At 38.7% G+C, this 25,686-nt stretch overlaps 1 protein-coding gene across 1 annotated transcript in view; it reads right to left on the bottom strand.

Annotated features, from left to right (window-relative positions):
- Positions 1-25,686, bottom strand: part of LOC136866781 (histone-lysine N-methyltransferase 2C-like) — an 811,555-nt gene that overhangs the window by 733,447 nt on the left and 52,422 nt on the right. Inside the window, 1 exon segment of the mRNA XM_067143888.2 lies at positions 16,721-16,966. Within this exon segment, the coding sequence (XP_066999989.2) occupies positions 16,721-16,966 (246 nt within the window).

The following is a 25,686-nucleotide window of genomic DNA, read 5'->3' as shown; positions in this document are numbered from 1 at the left end:
TTCTACTGCCTCTCTAACTGTAACGTCATCCCAAGCATAGTCATTTTGAATGGTATCAAAACACTGAAGAAGAGTATCCTTGTTGCTGGAGACAGTATTACAACTCTGCTATGAAAATTCCAGCGCGTTTCTATAGTTTTCAGAACCGCACTGCCACAGACAGATCTTAATAACTCAGTGTGCTTGGAAGAATCAGAAAAAAAAAAACGAAAAGCCAGATACATTCATGAAAAACAACTTGACTGATTTCACAGTCGAGCAAGCTTTCTTTATTACCAATTTTAGTTGATGGGTGTAACAGTGGATGAAATGTGCACGAGGAAATTCTTCCCCTCACTAAACATAGCAGCACCATCATAGGACTAAGCAATAAACTTCTGTTCTGGTTTGTACGGATCTAATTGTTGTTTCAGAACTGACGTTAAACCATCTGCAGTTCGATCTTGAATGCGGAAGATGGAAATTAATCTCTCAACCGGGCCACTACGAGCAACATATTGCAAGAACTAATTGTGACATGCATGATATATCTAAAGTTTCATCTGCGTGAATGGCTACATATTTACTGTAGCTCTTTGTATTTCCTGTACTGTCGTCTCTCTATAGACGGCAAACATACAATCCAGTAATTCATTCTGAATTGTTTTCGAGGCATTTTTTGATACTGTAGAAATTAGAAGGTGATAGCTTAGAACGCTGTCTAATGCAATTAGTTCCGACAACAGATCCAAGAATACCCCGCAATTGAGTGAATTGTCACCTTTGTTATAACCTCAAAGAGGTAGTTCATGTGTTCTGCAAGACTTAGTACAGATAATTATCCTGTTTAAAATGTGTCTGTTCTTATCCACAAGTTCGTTGTCATGCTGATTAAAAAAACACGATAGCCTTCATTCAATAGAGTTAAAATGTATACAGAACCAAAAAGATTACATTTTACGTTGTTTTTAATATTGTACTTCCCGGCATAATCGTCGCACTTTTTATACCAATATTTTCAAAAAAATAGTAGGGTGCGACCATTACACGAAGAATTTTTAATACCAGTATTTGTATTTCTCAAAAAATTTATTTATAACTCAACTGTATTTGATACAGATTTAAGATGCACGTAATACTCGCGTTTATACGTCAAAATAATGAAAACAGTCTAAAACAAAATTCATAATTATTCGCAACAATTCGGCGAACGTTTTTACAACCTGAAAATAAAAATGAACGTAGTAAGTTAATTGTCTTTAATTTGAGTATTAAAGTTAAAATATTACACTTGCAAAAACTTATTGCTTTGTTGTGAAATACGGACTTAGCGGTACACAATGTATTCCAAATCTTCTGTGTCGCTATCGCAGGTTTCAGTATCTGATGCGCCGTCCTCGCCGCCGTTAATACCGTATCAGATTCTTCGTCTCTCTGCCACACTGCGTCATCTTCGAATCTGTCTAGTGCATTCGAAATCCCAGTTCTTTTGAAGCTCTTGGAGACTAGTTCAGGTGGTATAAGATCCCAACTCTTCATCACCCACGAGCATAACAAGTCCAAGGGTGGACGCCTGATATTTCCAGCGGGCGTCAATTGCTGATCGCCGCTCATCATCCACTCGTCGTAAAATCAACATAAGTGGTCTTTAAAGGGTTTATTAATACATACGTCTAGTGGCTGCAAAGCGGATGTTATGTCACCAGGAATGACTATCTGTCATGTCTTATTTTTTACTGAAAAGTTGCTACACTTCGTTCACGAGGTGACCTCAGAAACTACCTAAAACAAGCAGATCTGGTTGTTTTAGTAGTACACTGGGTCTTCTATCCCACACAGTTTTATCCCAGTCCAGCATGAGTTCTACGTCCATCCAACCCTTGGTTGCACTTGTACATGAATTCCAAGGGGAAACTGTATATTCTTAGGCATCGTTTTCCTCTTGAAAATGATATAAGGGGGCAACTTTCTTCCGTCAGCTGTAATGGCTAGCAATGCCGTGGATCGCAACTTCTCAATACCGCTGCATTTCATTAATACACTCCGTGATCCTTTTAGCGCAATAGTACTGTTGCGAGCCATATATAAAAAAAATTGGAGTCTGATCGGCATTACCGATTTGAGAAAGCAAGTACAAAGTTTCCTTGTGCAAACGTATGACAAATCGGTGAAAATTTACAATTTTGTCCGTGTAATCAGCAGGCAACGTTTGGCTTAGTGTTGTTCTCCTTCGCACTGACAGATTGTGTCAGTCACATGAACCCCTTAATCCACTCACGACTCGCCTTAAACCGAGTTATGTTGTGTTTGCGCGCCACCTCCCATCACTTAATTTGTAACATTTCATATGATACACTGCAGCCATTGCTACGTATTTCATTGACGTACATAAACACGTCTTCGCCATTTATAGGAAACTTCCCTGTTTTAGGACCTCTAAACGCGTGTCTAGAAGGGTTTGTGCTTTTTAGCTTGTTTTTTCATTTCCGCCAGTCACGCACCAACTTTTCACCCACTGAAAATTTTATTTCTGCAGCTCTGTTTCCGTGCTGTTCAGCGAAGGCAATTACGCTTAGCTTGAAGCCCGCAGAATAGTTTATATTTACCCATAATCGCTTATAAATGCTTCACACGTTAATGTTTTGCAATATAAATGACTTTCCGTAATTGTTCAGTATTAAAACAAATTATTTCTGCAAACACCCCAAACACAAATTAAAAATTTTAATTCTTACGCACACGTCTTTTTTTTTTTTTTGCTAGGGGCTTAACGTCGCACCGACACAGATAGGTCTTATGGTGACGATGGGATAGGAAAGGCCTAGGATTTGGAAGGAAGCGGCCGTGGCCTTAATTAAGGTACAGCCCCAGCATTTGCCTGGTGTGAAAATGGGAAACCACGGAAAACCATTTTCAGGGCTGCCGATAGTGGGATTCGAACCTACTATCTCCCGGATGCATGCTCACAGCCGCGCGCCTCTATGCGCACGGCCAACTCGCCCGGTGCACACATGTCTACAGTAATCACGTCAGTCACAAACAAATAAATGCATCTGTGACCTGTGCATTCCAGAGCAGCCAATACTGTTAGGCAGCAAGGAAGCATGCAGCAATTTGTTATCAGTTGAGCTCATTGGTTGCGAAACACTAGTGCGCTTGCGCAAAGCTCGCAAACCGGAGCACGGATGTATTCATACATTGCTGTAGCTAGCGTGGTGTAGATCTACTGTAGTTGACCGTGTTCCGAGACGTCAGTAACAAACATTCATTTTTTATATGCTCTATTGGTGGAAAAATATCTAATTCCCTCCATGGGAACTTAGAATTTCCATTCGGAATTGCTAGGCGGGCATTAATTCCATTGTGGAGTTTTATCTCCCATATGAAATTATCAGACTGTGCCTCTTAAATAGGCTTCTGAAAAGTTCACCTGCATACACCCCAGCGTCAGTGGGTAGGGTCTGGCCATGGCCAACTCGAAGTTCCGGCCTGCTACACATGACAGTTCCATAGTGATGACGTCAGTTTTTTAGTGCAGCGATATGTAGGCACGAGTCTTGTTTACATGGTGGTTTCGTAGCACGCTGTTGTTATTTCAACGTTATTAGAGGTGTTCGTTCGTGTTTAAAAGTCATAACTGTATAAAAACGCATCAGTAAAGGATGTATTTTCAGCAATAGTATTTATATAATTCTAATTTGAGCAGCCTGATGTTAGGAAGTATTGCTAGGTTATGTGATAGGTTAAGTGTACCTACTGAGCTATGATGAATTGTCTAAAGTACTCTACAGTTTATCATTTAATTATGATTATTACTATAATGTGTTAGTGTAGTGTATGCTCCTCTTTGCAAAATGGGGCGAACGTATAGAGTGCCTGGATGTAGGCCTACATCCAATTACCGTTCAAATAAGGAGGTGGCTATCTCAACATTTGCGTTTCCTAGCTATAAGGAGAAGCGAGCAAAATGGATTTATGCTACACACCGATCTAATTTTGAACTCAGTAAATATGCCTGTGTCTGTATTAAATATTTTTTCCGAAAATCACATAATTCGAGTTGATACTGCAAAATGACCAGATGGTTCCGTTTTAACCAAAACTAACTGACGATGCTATGCCAACTATATTTCCTGGGCAGCCATCATATATGTCTCAACCAATACCTGCCAAATGAAAATCGCCAGAAGAAGGAGACAAGATATCAAATTATGAGGACTTGTTGGGTAAGTTAACAACCCTAAATGTACTTGAATTTTCTACCAAAATTGATGTCAAAAAAGTTTTGTTTTACAAGCTTCAAACCAAATTCATACTTGCTAAAGCTGTGCAGAGAGGGGCTGATACAGCCTACAGAATTTGTTTTTCAAATTGCTGTGGAGGGCTACACTTTATTTCAGACCTTGATATCTGAAGATGCCTTTTTGAACACCGGAAGTCACAGGGATGTTTTTACAAACTTTTTGAAAATGAAAGTTGAAGAAACTGGCAATTACTGTGATAAGTGTATGTGTGGTATAGAGTTCAATTAGTATTGTGTCTAACATCTGCCACATTTTCGGAAACATTTTTTGTAACAATTACTCAAAAATAATTAACAACACTGTGCGCACAAACAAGCATAAAATAATAACATTTTAGAGACAACAGTTCGCCTATTGAGCATCAAATGATTTGTTATGGAGGGCTACGTGTTAATTTAGGCCTTGACATCTGATTCAAAGATGTATTTTTAAACAGTGGAAATGGTAGGGATTTTTCTTTCAATGATTTGATAATGGAAGTTGAAAAACCTGGTAATTTCTGTTGCAAGTGTGTGTGTGAGCTTCAGAGTTAATGAGTGTTGTGTCGAAGATCTATCATATCATGGCAAATATTTTTCCTAACTGTCATTCATAAATAATTAATAGCATTATGTGCTCAAATAAGTGTAATATAAGGGCATTTTAGAGACAGCAACAATTTGCCGAGTGACCATCATACTACTTTTCAAATTGTGGAAAACTACAGATTAACTCAGACCTTGATATCTCATTCAGTGGTTATTGTAGAGAATGGTTGCCTAGTTGTACTTCCTCTTAAAACAATAATCACCACCGCCACCATCAGTGGTTATTGTAGGGATGTTTCTTTCAATGTTTTGATAATGAAAGTTGAAAAATCTGGTCATTTCTGTGACAAGTGTGGGTGTGTGCTGTAGAGTTAATGAGTGTAATGTCCAAGATCTATCATATCATGGCACATATTTTTGCTAACTGTCATTCATAAATAATTAATAATACTATATGCTCAAATAAATGTAATGTGTAATATAAGGGCATTTTAGAGAGAGCAACAGCTTGCCGAGTGACCATCATACTACTTCTCAAATTGTGGAAAGTTACACGTTAACTCAGACCTTAAAACCTCATTCAGTAATAATTGTAGGGATGTTTCTTTCAATGTTTTTATAATGAAAGTTGAAAAACCTGGTAATTTCTGTGACAAGTGTGGGTATGAGCTGCAGAGTTAATGAGCGTTGTGTCCAAGATCTATCATATCATAGCAATATTTTCCTGTCATTCATAAATAATTAATTAATAACACTATGTGCTCAAATAAGTGTAATATAATGGCATTTTAGAAACAGCAACAGTTTGCTTAGTGACCTTCATACTACTTTTTAAATTGTGGAAAGCTACACATTAACTCATACTTTGATATCTGATTCAAAGATATATTTTTAGACAGTGGAAATTCTAAAGATGTTTCTTTCAATGTTTTTATAATGAAAGATGAAAAACCCGTGACAAGTGTGGGTGTGTGCTGCTGAGTTAATGAGTGTTGTGACCAAGATCTGTCATGTTTTGGAAAATACGTTTTTTAACTTATTCTTGTGCTCAAACAAGCAAAAAAGAATTGCATTGTTTTGAGAGAAAGCCATTCGCCTATTCACCATCATCGTACAGTCCAGGTGAGTAGCCTTCAGTTGAACATTTTACAATATGTAATATATTACCTTGAGTGCATATATTTGTGTATTCGTATGTATAATTTTAATAGTGTTTTTTTGGTGTTTTGTGTTTATAGGCTTATTATTGCATTTTCTTTGCCAAATTATGATAAAAAGTATCGTATCAGCAATATAGGAATTACACACGACGACGGAGAGTGAGCACTATATGCGTGACGTCACAACTATTGGTAGCAGGCCTCTATGTATCAAGATGGCCGTGGTCTGACACATCCCACTCTGATGAGTCTAGTGTCAGACCCAAGACAAAACGCTGGTTAATAGAGCAAACGCCTGAAAAGCCATACATCTAATTTTTGATCTGATCAAACATTCATTTATTCAATTTCTTTTAAACATACGGTAATTATTTTAATATTTCTTCCCAGTTATTGATGATTTTACATTACATTACTGACGAGTTTATAAAATAAAACTTTAATACCATTGGATAATAATTATCTTGACTGCTTGGGTAAAAGTTTTCATCCCATGCCCAGACACTAATGACGTAGTAGTAAGATAAGAGTCTAGCGATGACAATTGAGACATCGTAAATAATTCGGCTAACCGTGAGCTGAATAATTCCGTGGAAATCTGCGTTATCGTCTTGGATTTAACTTCGTGTGCAATAACGCAGGAGCCGGCCCCATGGTGTAGGGGTAGCGTGCCTGCCTCTTACACGGAGGCCCCGGGTTCAATTCACGGCGGGGTCAGGGAATTTTACCTGTGTCTGAGGGCTGGTTCGAGGTCTACTCAACCTACGTGATTACAATTGAGGAGCTATCTGACGGTGAGATGGCGGCCCCGGTCTAGAGAGCCAAGAATAACGGCCGTGAGGATTCGTCGTGCTCACCACACGACACCTCGTAATCTGCAGGCCTTCGGGCTGAGCAGCGGTCGCTTGCTAGGCCAAGGTCCTTCGCGACTGTTGCACCGGGGGCCGGGTGGTTGATATAACACAGAATTCTATCAGACCTCTTGTCTACTAGAAGACAAGTGTGTGGTGGTACCGGTAGTTCCTGGCGACATTGCCGATAAGCGATAACTTACAGCCTTACATACTTCAAATGAGAACTCATAACATGTAGGAGATGAATAAATTGTACACTGTCTCGCGACCACGTTGTCAAACTGCCGATAGCCTACCGGTAAGCCATGCGTCGCACATATACCGGTATTATTTATTTATACGTCGTGCAACATCTCTCAAATGTGACTGTGTTGCCAAATTGCCCATAAACCATACACGTATTTAAATTGTGCATTCATGGGCAACTTACATTGCAGTTCCATTTACCTTTTAACCAGATTGGTGAACAACATTTGGACGTGCGACAATTATGCGATTAAATTGTTTAAAGTCCAATTTTTGTATTGACAATAAAGGATGCTATGATTACGCGGTGGCGACGATTATGCCGGGAAATACGGTATGTGTTTCTGAATTTTCGTGTTTCTTAACTCTTTCTGATAAATGTTTAAGATCAGTTATGCTTGTCACAGTCCAACTAGTTTCCCCATCAAACAATAAGCACAAGAAACAGAAAAGCGACTTCTTTTCTTCACTCACAGTCAGGCACTTCTTCTTGACAAACCTAGATAATGCAAATGTTCTTTTCTGATTATTGCAACTCTGATGTAGCTTAAAATCTCTGGTTGGACACGCCAAGCCTTTTTACTTCAAATTTTTCTTCTAAATTTAACGATGAGAATGGAGACTTCACAGGAGTATCAACCGTATTCATAATTTCAAAAAACATGTTATTAATAATTTCACTGCGTACTATTCACTATTTTAAACACTGCACACTAATCACTGTTAAAAAAAACTATCCAGAACTCATGCTCTCCACTCCGCAACTGCTAAAACCGATCTGTAAACTAAAATTTTTAACGTATCAAAAGCTTAATTCTGAATGGTCACAAGAACATGTTACATGACGTTAGAAGAATACAAGTGAGTTTGCAATAAAACCGCCATAACACACACCGCTACAGCTTCGTCTACATTGTTCTTTCTTATTACGGGCATGTCATAACTAGCCCCTAGCTTGACATTTTAAAATGCATTGAAATTTCAATCTCTCAAAGGTTCACTAACCTTCAAAGCAGTTACCAACACTCACTGTGAGGACTGAGAGCAAATTAACCCCCGTGTCAGGATAAACGTACGAAACATGTAATACAATCATACTTTCATTTTCTCATATCATTAATTACTTTAGGACAGTGGTACTTGGATATAAATTTGGTCTCATTAAATTAATTATCTAAAGTATAAGTAATATAACATTTCTAAACTCTTATGTCCAAAACTCTGGTGGGGCTAAGCCCCTTTAGCCCTTAATGACGCAACACTCCTGAGATTAGCATTACTATTATAAGTCCCATCTGCAGCTAAAGAAAATGGTTCATGTTGCATGTAACCAACGAGTTCACTTCTTGAGCCCGTAGCCATTTCTTTCGAAATGTATGTGGTTTTCGTTCGACCAGAGCCATATTTTTTTGAATTTCTGAACCTGGAAACATTTTCCCAAACAGAACACCAGCATGATCGGCAGCAGCTGATGACGATGATGATGTTTGTTGTTTAAAGGGGCCTAACATCGAGGTCATCGGCCCCTAATGGTACGAAATGAAAGAACAAAAATGTCAAATTCATCCACTGACCAAAAAAAAAAAAATGACATGAAGAATGAATGGATGGACATGAACCCCACAAAAAAAAAAAAAAAAAGAGGAAACAAACAAACAAAATACAGTGGATCAGACTCAAACAAAGATCATACATAATTGATTAGTGACCAAGGGACCACTCATAAAGCACAATGATGCTTGATGTCTAAAGGGGTGCAAAATCCATGTCTAAGGCCGCACAGAATGGTACATGTCGCGAGTAAAGTAGAACCATGGTACTTGTCATGTTGCGGTACTAATCAAAAGTAGCGAAACTCACGGTGTTCCACACAAGACGGTACTACTCACAAGTAATGTACTTCGTACAGGTAACGCAGACCTACGGTGTTTCGCACACAATGGCGCCACTCACAGCCAACGCAAACCAATGAGTTTTCTCACCTAGGTGTACTAGGCACGGATGCCGGTCCCACGGGCTCCGTGGTGTTCCTCACATAGTGGATACTAATCAAAGGCAACGCAGACCCACGGTGTTGCTCATATAGTGGTACAACTCACAGGCTACGCCCAGACCCGCGGTGTTGCTCACATGGGTACGACGCACGGGTACTGGAAAACCCACAGGGGAACCACTCTCTGCTGCAACTAATCACAAACCCATTTCGTACCGAATATAGTGGTACAACTCGCAAGTACAGGCAACCCATAGTGTTCCCCGCGTGATGGCACGAATCAAAAGCAGTTTTATGGTTCCAATTTAATCATCCCTTGGTCGCCCCTTTTAGTCGCCTCTCACGGCAGGCAGGGGATACCGTGGGTGTATTCTTCATCTGCGTCCCCCACCCACAGGGGGTAGTGTGTTTGGTCCGCGAGAGGTATTTTACTTCCCTCAAGTCCGCAGCAGGTTCGTGGAGGCAGCAGCTAACAAGATATTATGTTTAATTAAAAATGAAGTGAACAAGCGTTCCGCTCTTACTATATCAAGGTCAGTTCCAGAAAAGGTAAAAAAGCAAATTAATTTTCTGACTGCCATCCTTAAATTTTGTATTGGAGATGTGTTTAACAGATTTAATGTGATTTACTAATTCTGTTCTTCCTCCGTGTGAAACGTTTATTTCACACGATCATATGTAACAGGATGCAAATGTTTCGCCTTTCCATGATCGAATTAAACAAAGAAATTCACCAGAAAATGGCTCCCTAAAAGACTGATAATATAGTTTCTTCGTTGAACTTATTACGAACAACACTAAAAATACTAAATCGCTTAAACATTCCTCACACAATTCCATGAGTTTAAGAACTACTGCCAATGTTACTCTCACCCACACACAAACAAAGCCTTTCAGCTCCTATGAAGCACGACACAGTTACTCAAGTAATTATATATAAATTCACAGCATGCTACTTTTCACTGATTTCTTTTCTTCAAAATCACAGCCTGCTACTTGTTTGGGAACATCTCAGTGAATGAAGTAGCAGTTGAGGTCGTACAGGTGACAAAAGGACGGTGATAATCGATAATGTGATTATCGATACATATACCAGTAGAATTTCAAACACTGCATCTCGTATTACCAGCTACTATCGAAAATCAAGCAAATCCGATTTGAGCGCAGAAAGCGAAAACAAGCGCATATATTCAAAATCCGTACAATAACACTGTTCATCCGTACAACCGTAAAACACACTCAAAATTCGTACAGTTTACAGAAAAACTGGAATACTTGCCAGGTGTGTGACAGGGAAAACCAGAGTATGCAGAGAAAAACCTGTCCTGCCTCTGCTTTGTCTAGCACGAATCTTACATGGAATGACTGGGATTTGCACCACGGAATCCAGCGGTGAGAGGCCGACGAACTACCACCCAAGCCACGGAGGCATTGAATCAGCTTGGTATTTTCTTTATTTAGTGTATAGCTTCATGGCAGGAGTGACCGAGGTCACGTTCGGCAGGCCTAGCGGGTCTAATTATTTGACCCCCATGGATGACCTGCACATCTGCGGGGTGTAAGATGATGATGGTAATGTTATTGTTGTAGAGAAACCAGCGTTGGCACATAGCCTCCTCCTGTCGAATAACACAACGGGGATTGCGCAAGGCTTAACATCCGCAACTCACAGACAAATCATAAACAGCGTCATATGTCCTCACTCCGCATGAACATTGGATATCCAACGTTTTTGCTATTTTGGACACATACGTAGGTGGTTTGAAAATTTCTCGGAATGTACTAGAATTATCTTACCTTGGTGGAACTGCTTTTATTTTTCAACATAGTCTCCCTGTAGACTAATGCATTTGGTCCAGCGATGTTCCAATGCCTTGATCCCATCTTGAAAATGAGATTTCTCCAGGCCTGCAAAATACCTCTCCAATTCGGCTGTCGGTTCTTCCCTTGTAGAAAATCTCCGTCCACCGAGAAAAATTTTCAGCTTGGGGAATAGATGAAAGTATGATGGTGCCAAATCAGGTGAATAAGGTGGATGTGGCAATAATTCATACCCCAGTTCATGAAGTTTTGCCATGGCAATAACACTTGTGTGCGGCAGAGCACTGTCCTGATGAAAGATGACCTTTTTCCTTGCCAAACCAGGCCTTGTTTCACATATCTTTTCCTGTAGTTGGTCTAGGAGGTTTGCATAGTATTGCCCCGTAATTGTTTGGCCAGTAGGAAGATAATCTATCAGCAGAATGCCTTTTGCATTCCAGAAAACTGAGGCCATGACCTTTCCGGCTGAACGCACTGCCTTTGCTTTCCTTGGTGGTAGTGAATCAGCATGTTTCCACTGCTCTGACTGCTGTTTTGTCTCTGGGGTATAGTAGTGGATCCATGATTCATCTGTAGTCACAAACCTGAGCAAAAAATCTTGTTGGTTGCACTGAAAACGGGCCAGACTTTGTTCGTACATTTCCAATCTGGCGCGTTTACTGTACAATGTCAAGAGACGCGGCACCCATCTTGCGGATAATTTTTTCATACCCAATTCTTCGGTTAAAATATAATATACCCGTTCAGAAGACATCCCCACAGCTTCAGCAATCTCCCGCACTTTCAGTCGACGATCCTCCATGACCATTTTATGCACTTTTGCGATAAATTCTGGGGTCGTAACACTTTTTGGCCATCCACTACGCGGATCATCATCCAAGCTCTCCCGACCAAATTTAAACTCGCTGGTCCACTTGGCAACAGTTGAAAATGAAGGAGCAGAGTCCTCCAGTGTGTTCTGAAAGTCAGCATGAATTTCCTTTGCTTTCATACCTTTCTTCACAAAGTATTTAATCACTGCTCGGATCTCAGTTTTTTCCATTGTCACAAATCACTGCGCGGGAACAACAACAAAGAGTCGTCACTACCACACTCCTGCAGCTAGAGCACTCACGCGCCACATGTTCACTCACAAAGGATGTGTGATTATTGCGCGGGAACTTCGTTGCTCTAGCACCGACATCTAGCCGTGATTCCGAGAACTTTTCAAACCGTCCTCGTACTGTAGCCACATAATACTTGTAAAATAATTGAGTGGCACATTACTAATGTTTTTGTTCACCAGTAATTGTAAATTATTCAATGAAACATCCAAACATGTGACTTTGGGTGAATTATTTCGTTTTATGCTTCTCCTGTAACAGTACTGAAATGGATTATACAATGTTTTTCGGGGGGAGCCTTTCAATTATAGATTTTATGGTTGACAAAGCATAGCATTGCCGGGAATCAGTGAGACCAAATGGAAAGGAAAAGGTGAGAGGAAGGTAAAGAACACCAGTATGGATTCAGAAAGAAGAAGGTCCACATTTGACCCAATAATTTTTGAGAAGCAGGATAGGAGTGACAATATTGGATAAGATGAGAAATGAGAAGGTTCGAGATATAGTAAAAGAAGAGCCACTACAGAATAGCATAGAGGCATCTAGACTTAGATGGAATGGACATGTGAAGAGAATGACAGAGGAAAGGGTACCGAGGAGGATGCACAAAATGGAGATAACAGGTAAACGACCAAGAGGAAGACCAAGGTGATGATGATGATGATTGTTGTTTAAAGGGGCCTAACATCGAGGTCATCAGCCCTTAATGGTACAAAATGAAATAACAAAAAATTCAAATTCATCCACTGACCAAAATAAAATAAAAAATGTCATGAAGAATGAATGGACATGAACCAGAGTATTACTGATGAAAGGACCATTTATAAAGCACAATGATGCTTGATGTTGGAAGGGGTGCTAAATTCACATCTAAGGCCCCACAGAATGGTACATGTCGCGAGTAAAGTAGAACCATGGTATTTGTCATTTTGGAGCACTGATCAAAAGTAACGAAGACTCACGGTGGTCCACACAAGATGGTACTACTCACAAGTATTGCAATTCGTACAGGGAACGCAGACCTATGGTGTTTCTCACACAATGGCGCCACACATAGCCAACGCAAACCGGTAAGGTTCCTCACCTAGGTGTACTAGTCACGGGCAACGGTATTCCCGTGGTGTTCCTCACATAGTGGGTACCAATCACAGGCAACGCTGACCCACGGTGCCACTCATATAGCGGTACAACTCACAGGCTACGCCCAGAACCGCGGTTGTTGCCCACATGGGTATAACACACGGGTTCTGGAATCCACCAGGCCAGGCTTTTTACTGCAACTAAACACAAACCTATTTTGTACCAATTTAGTGATACTACTCGCAAGTACATGCAACCCATGGTGTTCTCTGCATGATGGTACGAATCAAGAGTAGTTTCATGGTTCTAATTCAATCATCCCTTGGTCGCCCCTTGTAGTCGCCTCTTACGACAGGCAGGGGATACTGCGGGTGTATTCTACATGTGCGTCCCCCACCCGCAGGGGGTAGTGTATTTGGTCCGCGAGAGGTATTTTATTTCCTTCAAGTCCGCCGGCAAGCCGGTTAGGACCCCCCTTTCCGTCACCGGGGACGCGCCACGTGGGAGTATCACCTCTCCCAGGAAGACCAAGAGACAGGTGGATAAAAGGAGTGGAAGAGTGTGTACAGAGAAGAGGTGAGGACTGGGCAAGAGTGACTAGGGAGAAGTGGTGGAAAGACAAGAGGACGTGGAGAGGCTTATGTTCCAAACAGACCCGGAAAACAGCTGGACACTGCAGATGATACTGATGATGATGATTTACATTGTGTCAAATGATGGAAAGGTATTGGGAATATGAAAAGGACATGGTAGTAACATTCTGGATAATGAAAAGGCATAGGACAGTGACCCAAAGAATTTGGTATGGAAAACACAGAGGCACAGATTGGGAATGAAACAATGCAGATGGTAATAGCATTGTATCAAAGAAGAAAGGAACCCCCTGGACTGATGAAAGAAAGGAGTTACACCAGCAAAAAATGTGCCAATACTAGTCAAAGAACAAAGCCCAACAGTTGAACAACAGTTGAACAACCATGGTCCAAGGTAGGCCAATTCGAACCAAGAAGAAGAAAACATTGTATGACCGTTGTATAAATCTATTATTAATCTATCAATTCAATTAATACTAATCTATAGCAATGATTGAAAATCGAGTTTTGAACGTTTTTCTGATGATAAACATTGTTTTCGCTAAAAAATAACGCATTTATAATCAATTACCTACAAAATCGCAAGTATTTGTTAATTTTGCATTATTCGTATTTTCAGTCAGAATTAACATTAAAATTTGCAGCAATTGTAAAATGTGAAATTTTCCCATCCCTAGTCATTACTGAAGATTTCTTTAAAGGCATATGAAATTCTTTGTAATCGAACCTTACATAGTTGACATAATTAATTTTACAACATACCATCTTCCTTCTCTCTGTGTTGTTGCCTGACCTGTGTGCTGAAGGCCAATAGTTTTACATGGCTTCCAAAATAACAAATGGTTAGTACACTAACCAGTGTGGATGAACACTACTGTTAGTCATGATCCCTGATGGTCACACTGTTACAATACACGAAGTACAAGGTCAGTAGCATTCAGTCGAGCTGGCACCACAAGTGCCACAGACTTGCCACGCAAAACACAAGCAGACATCCTAACATTTTTACTCCCTATTAGAAGTAATTCTTCCCTCAGCAAGGTAGATTTCAGTGAGTCTCCCATTAGACCAACATCAGGACCGTGGCAAGATTGCTTACACCTAGCACTTTGGAATTCAATCTCATCCAAACTACTCATCAAGATTAGTAAAAGCTTCTTAAATGAAATTGGCATCATTATTATACCAGAATATTTTGGACGAATATTATATCGGCATACCAATATATTTTATCACATAATTAAAGCATAATTACCATAATTGTCCAAGGCCATCCTATATTTTACGTGTAAATACGTTAACAAACAACAAGAAGTCTAATCAACATTTAGACTATTTTAACCAGTTCAAGAATCCAGTGAATGATTATAAAAATAACTTATATGATGTTTCGGTTATAAATAGTGTTATGTGATCTTTAATTATACAAAGGACATTGACCTAGAAGATAAAATAGGGCTACGAATTAGAAAAATTTTAAGAGTTTTATTTCCTTAGAGTATTATTGAATAGGTTGTCAGACAAGAAGTAGCTTAAACAACAGCCAAATAATTTTTAACTAAAATCTGAATCCTGTGAATGTTCATAAGGGTACTTATGTGGTGTTTACTTTTGTATAACGTGTAAATATAACCTTTATTCTATTGGACATCGACCCAGAAGAGAGAATAGTGCTACACTATATAAATAAATTTTAATAGGTTTCAACACATGCTATCCAATGAGCAAAGACTGCTTTAAGAACTTTCACATAATTCCTTTTTTTTTTTTTTAATTCCTGCCAGTTAGTTAAAAATTGACAAAAATGTATTTTTAAATTCATATTGTTTTTACATTTAAGTATTAAGATAGCCTGTACGATAAAATCGGAATCCTGATGAATTGTGATTTTGGGGGCGAGGTTTAAGCTGATGATGCCTACAACTAAGGGCAAAACATGTCCCAAATTGATTGTAATGTATAAGTCATAAGCATTCAGGCAAATGTAATGTATTGAATAGGTTGAACATTTTAATAAACTTCATTGTTTTAACATAGTAATTATGGTTTCCCGGATAGGTCAGTAAAAGGGTTAAGAGGTTAAGTTAAAGGTTATATAGCAACCTCCCTACCTACTGAATTAGTTTTCATTCAGTTTATTCTCCATATGACAATATTCTCACCTACAAAGCTAGTAAATATTCATATGCTTTATAATATATAAAACTGAGGTATTATACAAAAATATGACCTAAGCTACCACAACTCCATCAATACAGCATCTAATATGAAACTGGAAGGCTCTGGGTTCCAATCCCACTGGCATCCGTATATCTCAAAATGAGAAAGGCTCAACTTTTGTCATAATGCCTGAATCAGGCACAACGATAAGAAACTACAACCAGGAACATTTTAACTATTAGCGACTTTACAATTTACCTCATTTCAAACATTTTCTTCTGCCCTCACACCAAATATTTTATATTTAGCAATGGCTTTTAGAACCAGAAGTGTCCAAGGACACGTTGGGCTCGCCATGTGCAGGTCTTTCTATTTCACGGCCTTAAAATCCTTAGATCTGGATCAACTGTGAATCCATTTACATAAATCATGCCTGTATTTTCCTGGCTTGTAGGCCATGGTCCAGGAACATATAATGGTCCTGACATTTCACCAAAGACCGCAGTTGGCACTTTCAAAGGTTCTGACTGACTTCCGATGGCTGTGAAGCTTATTCTCCATATGACAAGATCTCACCTACAATACTAGTAAATATTTCTATGCTTTGTAATAAATAAAGGTGAAGGTACTAAACAAAAATATGACCTAGGCTACCATAGCTCCACTAGCACAGCATCCAAAACGAAATTGGAATGACCCCAATTGAGCCATCAAAGTCAGTCAGAACTCTTGAAAATGCCAAACACTGTCTTTCGTGAAACATGCGGATCATCATATGCTCTAGGACCATGGCCTACAAGCCCAGAAAATACAGACATGATTTATAATGCCGACCATGAACACATCAACTGCCATTTATAAGTTTCTTAGAAAAGATTAGAGACAAATTTGTTTACAAACCACTGTTCTTGAAAATATGGTGGGTCTTCTGGAGCAACCATTTTATCAGTCTTTGTAACCACAGTTTCAGCCACTTCTTCAACTGCATTGTTCCCAATGGTAGCTCCATCTGACTCTAAAATTCCCTGATCTTCAGTAGCAGGACTGGGAGATTTGGTTGGCGATTCTCCTTCTTCAAGAGCAGAAAGTTCACAATCCAAGGACTCTTCCTTAGGGGCTTTGATAACACTTCGAATATATACATTACTGTGAAAGAAGGCACCAAAATAGTGATTATTAACCAGAAAATGTCCACATACTACTATATAACAAAGCACTAAGAATGATAAACGAGTCATTAAAAACAATAAATTGGGATGTGTGAAGATTCATAAAAACAAAACTGATTAGATCTTAACCTCACAATAACCACTATCAGTCTTCACATATTAAAGGTACTGTATCAAGAAAAGCAAGAAAAAATATCTTCACAATTTAGAATAAAGATCCAAATGCACTATACCAAAGATCTGGGGAAAACAATAACAGATATTTTGTTGAAGCATGAGAAAGAACCCACTGACACAATGAGTTTTCATCCTATTATGCTATTAACATCTCTACAAGACATTTGAGAAAATTCTGTTGAACAGAATGATCTCAGCAACTGACCCTCTCCTTTTCCTTCAGTAGGCTAGTTTCTGAACAGGAAGATCATGCATGGGTTAGGTGCTGAATTTAGTTCAGCACACAGAAGACAGCTTATTTTTTTTCATCCAACACGACATCAAGATTGCAACCATTAGACCAAGGCATTATTCAAAATTTAAAAACTCTCTACTGCAGAGAAATTGTTCCTTTTGTGCTGGAGAGCATCGAAAAAGGTGAAAAGGTGAACATAACAGTTTTGACCCCTATAATCATGACTGATAAGGTCTGGAAAAATGTCAACCCTACCACTGCTTCAAAATCAATTTCACGTGGTCTAATGTCGATGGTAAAATACCGAACTGTTTGGCGACACTTTTTTAACTGTCCATCCTCCTCAGCTTGAATCACACGCATTTTTTTTTTCACTTATGGAAAGACGCTTGTTCTTTCTTGAACTCATTTTGATACTTAAACACAGTAGAAGTCCGCAATAGTGAGTACGGCATATACCGAGAACTCCGTTATAGCAACAATATATTTCTGTCCCTTCAAAATTCCTATATTAAACTGTGTGTCGTCCTTCGATTACAGCGAGAGACCTATGCATCCGTTATTACGAGCGATTAAGCGTGCGCGATTTTTCCGTTCTCGATATTTATGCACCCCAGCGATTATATTGCATGCGATCGATTACCTTCGGTATTGTTTCCTCCCTATGTCTACTAGCGAGTTTTCACGTCGACATTCGAAGGCGATGTCGGAGTCGATTAGTAATACCCGTCGACTGCTGTTCGTGAAGAAAATTCTAAATGAAAGAGGACAATTTTGTAATAAATGCGTAAATGACATGGCCAATAGCAGTTGTTAACTCGTTAAAAATAAAGACTGAGATAAACGATTTCTTAATTTTAATGTCACATACGGAAATTTAGTAAGAATGTGATACACCTCAAGATACGGCAGAGTACATCACTGATTTCAGGGAATAGTTGATATCTTCTCACGTCTAGTTAAATTTCGGAAAGGCTATTCACATGTAAATTTTTAGCGAGGAGGTTATCATTTCTCTACTTGTGTTTCAAATACGTTTTCATGATACATATACGGTTAAGATAGGTGACGCCGTTTGAAAAAGGAAACTGAAGCGTTTGCCACAGAAACCTCTGGAGTGATACCGTATTTCTTCGAATCCAAGACAACGTTTCTTTATCTCAGAATCTCATGCGAAAACTCATGGGTTGTCTTGCATTCGCAGCCTAACAGTAAGTTAATGGATACCATTGGCAACTACCGTCGTAACCACGCTGCTTCTTTTCACACGCGCACAAAACTCGTTGACAGTAAACGACTGCCCCTTTACTATAGCCTACATCGCTAGCCGCGACAACCGGTTGTACAGTGCCTGTGTGTAACACCACTGGACCTCGGGAAATAGTGTAGAGAGAATGACGTTCTATTAGGCCTCTACAAAAACGTTTCTCAAATCTGCAGAATGGCATCAAAACATGTGAACCTTTGAATCCTTAGACAGACCGGCTGCTCAGTGGCAGAGTTATAACGCATCTATTGTACTTGACGCTTAGTAAATTTAAGTTTTATAGACAGCAGGAATATTTTCGTGATGGATAGTCGTATTGTAAAGATACGTGGAAAAGCTATTGCCAGCAAATTTTCAACGGGTTCTCGTCTATATTATGATGCCAATTTTAAGTTAATGGTTATTAAACATTCGGAAATGTAAAGTAATTGTGCACGAAAATACAGCATAGGCCAAACTAAAGCCAATATTTGGCTTAGCGTGAAGACAAAGAACTAAAAAAAATGCGTACTGTACAAAAAATGCATTCAGTGGTCCGCAACAAGGATGCTTTAAAGAAGTTGAAGATGAAATTGTGAGGTATGTGCACGAAAATCGCAAGGGCGGAATGGCCATACCGTGGCGCAATAAACTCGTTCTTTGACTTTCAACGTCCACGATTAGGCCTATACAACGCTAGGCAGCAAGCGAGACGTGCGAGTAGCGGTAGCCGGTTACATATGACGCTGAGTAAAAGTAACGGTTTTATAGACAGCAAGAATAATTTCCTGATGGATCATCGTATTGTAGAGCCGCATGGAATAGGTACTGCCGGCAAATTTTCAACGGGTTCTCTTCAGTATTTTTATGCCAATTATAAGTTAATGGTCATTAAACCCGCGGAAATAAAGGATAATTGTGCAGCCGCAAAAAAAAATACGGCATGACGAAAGCCAATGTTCGGCGTCTAAAAACAGTCTGAAATGCGTAGGCCTACTGTACAACAAAGGCATTCATATGATTTTACAAAAGACTTTTTGTGCCAGATTTAAATTTTTTGAAGGAAAATTTGGGGTTCGTCTTGGATTCCGAGAAATACGGTACCATATTTTTTCAGAATTAAATGAAACATACACTTTAACGTAGTATCGGATTTCGAAAAATAACAAGTAAGCCGTAGTGTGGATATCATCTGCAGAAAAGCAAGTTTTGAACAAACTGATTGCCGTTTCATACCGAATTTTAATGTGTATGAGTTTTTTCGACTTTTATACAAAAATTGGATATAACAACAATCCGCTATAGCGAGTAAATTTTTCGCTGTTATGAATTCTCGCTATAATGGACTTCTACTGTATTACATAATTCAAACGTTAACATACTGTAACACACTTTAACATTTGAAAGAAGGTTCAAGACTGCGAACTCACTCAAACATCTTATTGATGTAAACAAATGACAGGTTTGTTCACGATAATACATACTGTAATCACTGACTTCAAATTATAGAGAGTAGGGAAACTCGACGTTAAATTACAGAATGTCGGCGAGCAAGATTCCATTCCTACAACTTCAAATTACCGAGGGGACCAAATAACATTGATTTTTTTTCAATTTATCAAGTATTTTTCAAGGACAAGGAAAAAACTTCAAATTTACGAGAGATTCAAATTAACAAGTGTCAAATTATCGAGAGTCGAATGTGTTAGATTCCCTTTCCAATACGAGTTCTAACAATACACACTGTAGGAAATTAGAGGCATGTACTCTTGGTAAACAATGCTGTCTGTTCTTTTGTGTGACACTGGAATTGTTGAATAACAGTATATTTTCATCGGTAATGTCGACGAGAGATTGAAAGCGCTTGTAGACACTGTTTTAGATGGCAATTACGGCAATAATGACGTTTTGGAAAATGAATCCAAGTTCAAGGATAGTAATAGCAACATTGAAAGTTACTGAAGTGAGCAGAATATTGAAAAAAGTGAAAGTGACGCACAAGGTTCTTCCAAATGCACGCGGCCAGTAACACAAAAGAACCATAGTGATTGGAAATGGGAGAGAAAAAAAACGATAATCCTGATATACAGTCGATGTCAGCTATAATGAGTACCGCATATAACAAGAACCCCGTCATAATGACAGTTTTTGTCTGTCCCTCGGTTACAGCAAGAGCCCTATCACTGATGCATCCATTACTACGAGTGATTAAGCATGCACAGTTTTTTTCGTTACCATCATTTATACACCCAGCGATTATATTGCATGCGATCGATCACCTTTATCGTTTCCTCGCTATGCCCACTAGCGAGCTCTCTCGTCGACATTCGAAGGCAATGTCCGAGTCAACTGCTGTTCCGTAAAGAAAAATAGAAATGAGAGAGAAGAACACATTTTCATAATAAATACATAAATAACATGTCTAATAGCAGTTGTTAAATCTTAAAAAATAAAAGCTGAAGTAAACGATCGCTTAATTATAATGCTAAATACTGCAATTAAGAATAAACGGGATACACCTCAAGATACAGCAGAGTGCATCATTGATTTCAGACGTTCCTTTTATATTTTCTCGCGTCTGGATACATTTCAGAAAGGCTATCATCATGTAAATATATAGTTAGAGAGAGATAAATTTTCTACTAGCACTTGAAATGTTTTCATAATGCATATAGTGCAGTGAATTTAGGTCTGGTGGCGCAGTTAGAATAAGAAAACTGAAACATTTGCCACAAAATGCGATCGATCATCTTCGGAACGGTATCGTATTCTCGTTATGTGCACTTATGAGCTCTCTCGCCGACATTCGAAGGTGATTGCAAGTAATTAGTACCACTGTAATCCGTACTGAAATTCACTTTACTTATTAAATTATTAATTATGGTTAATGGTGGTTAATTAATAAACAATAATTTAATAAGTAAATTCAAAGGCGATGGAGTCAATTAGTAATATCAGTCAACCGCTGTTCCATAAAGAAAATTAGAAATGAAAGAGAACATGTTTTTGTAACAAATACGTAAAAAAAAAAAACATGGTCGATAGCAGTTGTTAACTCGTTACAAATAAAGGCTAAGTAAACGATTGCTTAATTTGAATACTCTACACTGAAATTAAGTAAGAATGTGAGACACCTCATAATGTGGCATAGAGCATCACTGATTTCTGAGGTTAGATTATAATTTCTTGTGTCTGATTAAATTTTGGTAAGGCTGTTCCCATCTAAATTTACAGCTTGATATATGTTTTTTTAAGTTAGATTAGATGACATTGTTTGAATAAGAAAACTGAAGCATTTGTTGCAAAATGCGACCTTGAGTATAGTTTTCTTGCAATGTGCACTTGCGAGTTCTCTCGTCGACATTCAAAGGTGATGTCGGAGTCAAATAGTAATACCCGGCTACTGCTGTTCAGTCAACAAAATTAGAAATGAAAGAAGAGAACATGTTTTCGTAACAAATACATAAATAACATGATCGATAACAGTTGTTAACACGTTAAAAATAAAGGCGAAGTAAACAATCACTTAATTTTAATACTCTACACTGAGATTACCCAATTTTCTCACATAATTAATGCCCTTGCATAATTTACGCATCCCAATATTTTTGGGTCCAAAGTGGCTAAAAAGAAATGTTCACGTATTTGATGCGTCGATCATCTTCGGAACGGTATCGTATTCTCACTATGTGCACTTGCGAGCTCTCTCGTCGACATTCAAAGGCGATGTCGGAGTCGATTAGTAAGACCCGTCAACTGCTGTTCCGTAAAGAAAATTAGAAATGAAACGCAGCTCTGGATGTGTTTTGAAATCAAGATGTCAACTACTTAGGTAGCAGCCTACCTATGGAAAAACCGGGCATTCCAATTACCTGGCACGTGCTGTTATCAGCCAGTAGGAAATACCACTGCACTATAGTTCAGTGAGAATCAGTGCAGAACTGACTAGTGATGCTCTATTCCAGTCTGGTACAAACGCATTCTAAGAGTGTTTTGGGTATGGGACGTGAGTTTTCTGTGATCTCAAAATTCTTTTTTACCAGGCGAGTTGGCTGAAGATGGTTTTCCGTGGTTTCCCATTTTCACACCAGGCAAATGCTGGGGCTGTACCTTAATTAAGGCCGGGGCTGCTTCTTTCCAATTCCTAGGCCTTTCCTGACCCATCATCGCCATGAGACCTACCTATGTCGGGGCAACGTAAAGCAACTAGCAAAATTTTCTTTTTAATTTAAAAAAAGTGTCTTAGTCCACAGTGAGCAAGTATTCAAGTAATAGTGCATCATATAAAAATGTGGTGATCAATTACGCCGAAACATGCGGGAATAGGGCAGTGGGCCGCAAGTATTCAATGTCCGAATACAATGTGCGCTACCGCGGTCACAGAGAAGTGCACATCAAGCGACCAAAACAAATCTCTCAAAGCATTTCGTGGACAAAAAAGTGGCACGTTTCTGAAAGTAGGGCACATTCTGCTTAAATGTACGATTTCATTATGCAACGTTGGATATACTGCGTCCCACTAAATACTGTACGGTATTTTAAAGGACAAGAATTAGCTGTTGCACATGGAAGCGGTGTCTCGGATATGAAGGTTAGCCGAGGCTTCATTATGTCACAAAATGCCAAATTATTTCCACCAAGTAATTGATTTTTATCGCTTTGTGATGGAGAAGCGTAAAGTAAAATCTGTTAACGCGAGTAAATTTTTCACAGTTATAAATTCTCGCTATAATGGACTTCCACTGTATAGTCTTTCTCTCAGACGAAGAACAACATTATGTCACAAAATGCCAAATTATTTCCACCAAGTAATTGATTTTTATCGCTTTGTGATTGAGAAGCGTAAAGTGAAGAAATATTTGCCAATCAGTTTTGGTATGCCACAGAGTCGAACAATCGATAAGAAAGGGATATAGAGCGTTATCGTGCACACTACCGGAAGTGAAAAGGAACGATGTACTGCAATGCTGGCTGTAACAGGTGATGTCAGAAAGCCTGCACCTTATGTTGTTCTAAAATGAAAAACAATGCCTAAAGTAAAATTTCCGCAAGGGATTCACATTCGTATCCAAGAAAATGGGTGGATGGACACGCCACTCGTACAAGATTGGATACGAACGATTTGGGAATATATACCAGGGGTCCCTCCTTCGATGCCTATCCCTTTTCGTGTTGGACAGTTTTCTTTTTTGCTGGTATGTCATTATTATGTACTTTCATGAATTGTACTTTTATTAGTGTATGTTTATTTTACTTCAGGCCGTACTGTCAGCTCGTAACGATAAGAATATTTTCTAGTGTCGGTACTTCAAACTCATGTGTCCTCCAACTTACCTGATTTACCCTATATGACTTATCAGAAAGAATCTTGCACCGGAATTTTATGCCAAATGGCGATTAACCGCAAATGAGTACCAACTGCGTGTATATTAAATTTGATGTATCTTTTAATTAAATGTAAATAATTGTAAATATTTTTTTAATATCCGAGTTCCTAGAATAATTTACACATCCGAAGTTTTCGCCTGTACTTTCGTCAAAAAAGGTTGTTAATTGATGATGCTTGTTGTTTAAAGGGGCTTAACATCAAGGTCATAGGCCAAAAAAAAAAAAAGTTGTTAATTACACAAGAAAATACAGTAAGTAAGAATGCGATACACCTCAATATATGGCATACTGCATCACTGATTTCAGAGGTTAGTTTATATTTTCTTGCCTCTGGTTAAACACTGGAGAAGCTATTCCCATGTAAATTTATAGCAAGAATCTTATCATTTCTCTACTGGCGATTGGAATATGTTTTCATGAGAGATTTAATATGGTTAAGTTACGTGACGCTATTAGAATAAGAAAACTGAAACATTTGCCACAAAATGCGGTCATCTTCGGAACCGTATTGTTTTCTCGCTATCTACACTTGCGAGCTCTCTCCTAGATATACAAAGGCGATGTCGGAGTCAATTAGTAATGCCATTCAGCCGCCGTTCTCTAAAAGGAAATTCAAAATGAAAGAACATGTTTTTGTAATAAATGCGTAAACAATGTGGCCAATAGCAGTTGTTAACTCGTTAGAAATAAATGCTAAAGTAAACGATTGCATAATTTTTAATATTATATACTGAAATTACGTAAGAATGTGATGCACCTCAAGATATGGTAGAGTACAACACTGATTCAGAGGATAGTTTATATTTTCTCACGTTTAGTTAAATTTCGGAATGGCTGTTCCCATGTAATTTCATGGCGAGGAGGTTATCATTTCGCTACGTGCGCTTGAAATACGTTTTCATGATACATATATGGTTACGTTAGGTGACGCTATTTTAAGAAGAAAACCAGAACATTTGCTACAGAGGCCTCTGAAGGGATACTATATTTTTTTCAGAATGAAATTAAACGTACACTTTTACGTAGTATTGTGTTTAGAAAAAGAAATTGGCAAGCCGTAGTGTGGATATCATGCGCGAAAACGCAAGTTTTGAACAAACTGATTGCCGTTTTATACCGATTTTAATGTGTATGGGGTTTTTCCTGGCTTTTACGACATATTGGATATAACGAAAATCTGTTAACGCGAGTAAATTTTTCACAGTTATAAATTCTCGCTATAATGGACTTCTACTGTATAGACCTGCTAGAGGTTTTTGGGCTTATGCCATGTCATGAAAATAAGGTGAAATTCTTAAAGTTTCGCAAAGAGCTTTGATCTGCGTCATCAGAAGAAAATCTCGACTATCCAGAGAAAGGCTTCTCAACTGTATATCCATTTTGTGGATACAGCGTTGTTTCAGAAATACTTACGAAAAATGTACAGTCTGCCCACCATCCAAAATTGCAATGTTTTTACGAGTACACGGATGCACTCTTTCAAAAATTATTTCAAATGAACCACTTGTAACACAGCCAGCAGTCACTTAAGGAATGAAAAATGGGTAATTTGAGTGAATTATCTGCATTACTTTTTATTTTATGCATGTTTTTGTGCGAAGGTACCTTCAACTACAAGCGGGCAAATTAAATCTGAATTGGTTAAAAACTG

This window comes from Anabrus simplex, chromosome 3 (genome assembly GCF_040414725.1).
Source record: "Anabrus simplex isolate iqAnaSimp1 chromosome 3, ASM4041472v1, whole genome shotgun sequence".
In the NCBI taxonomy this organism is placed as follows: Eukaryota; Metazoa; Arthropoda; class Insecta; order Orthoptera; family Tettigoniidae; genus Anabrus; species Anabrus simplex.
This window is presented reverse-complemented; position numbering and strand designations above follow the sequence as displayed.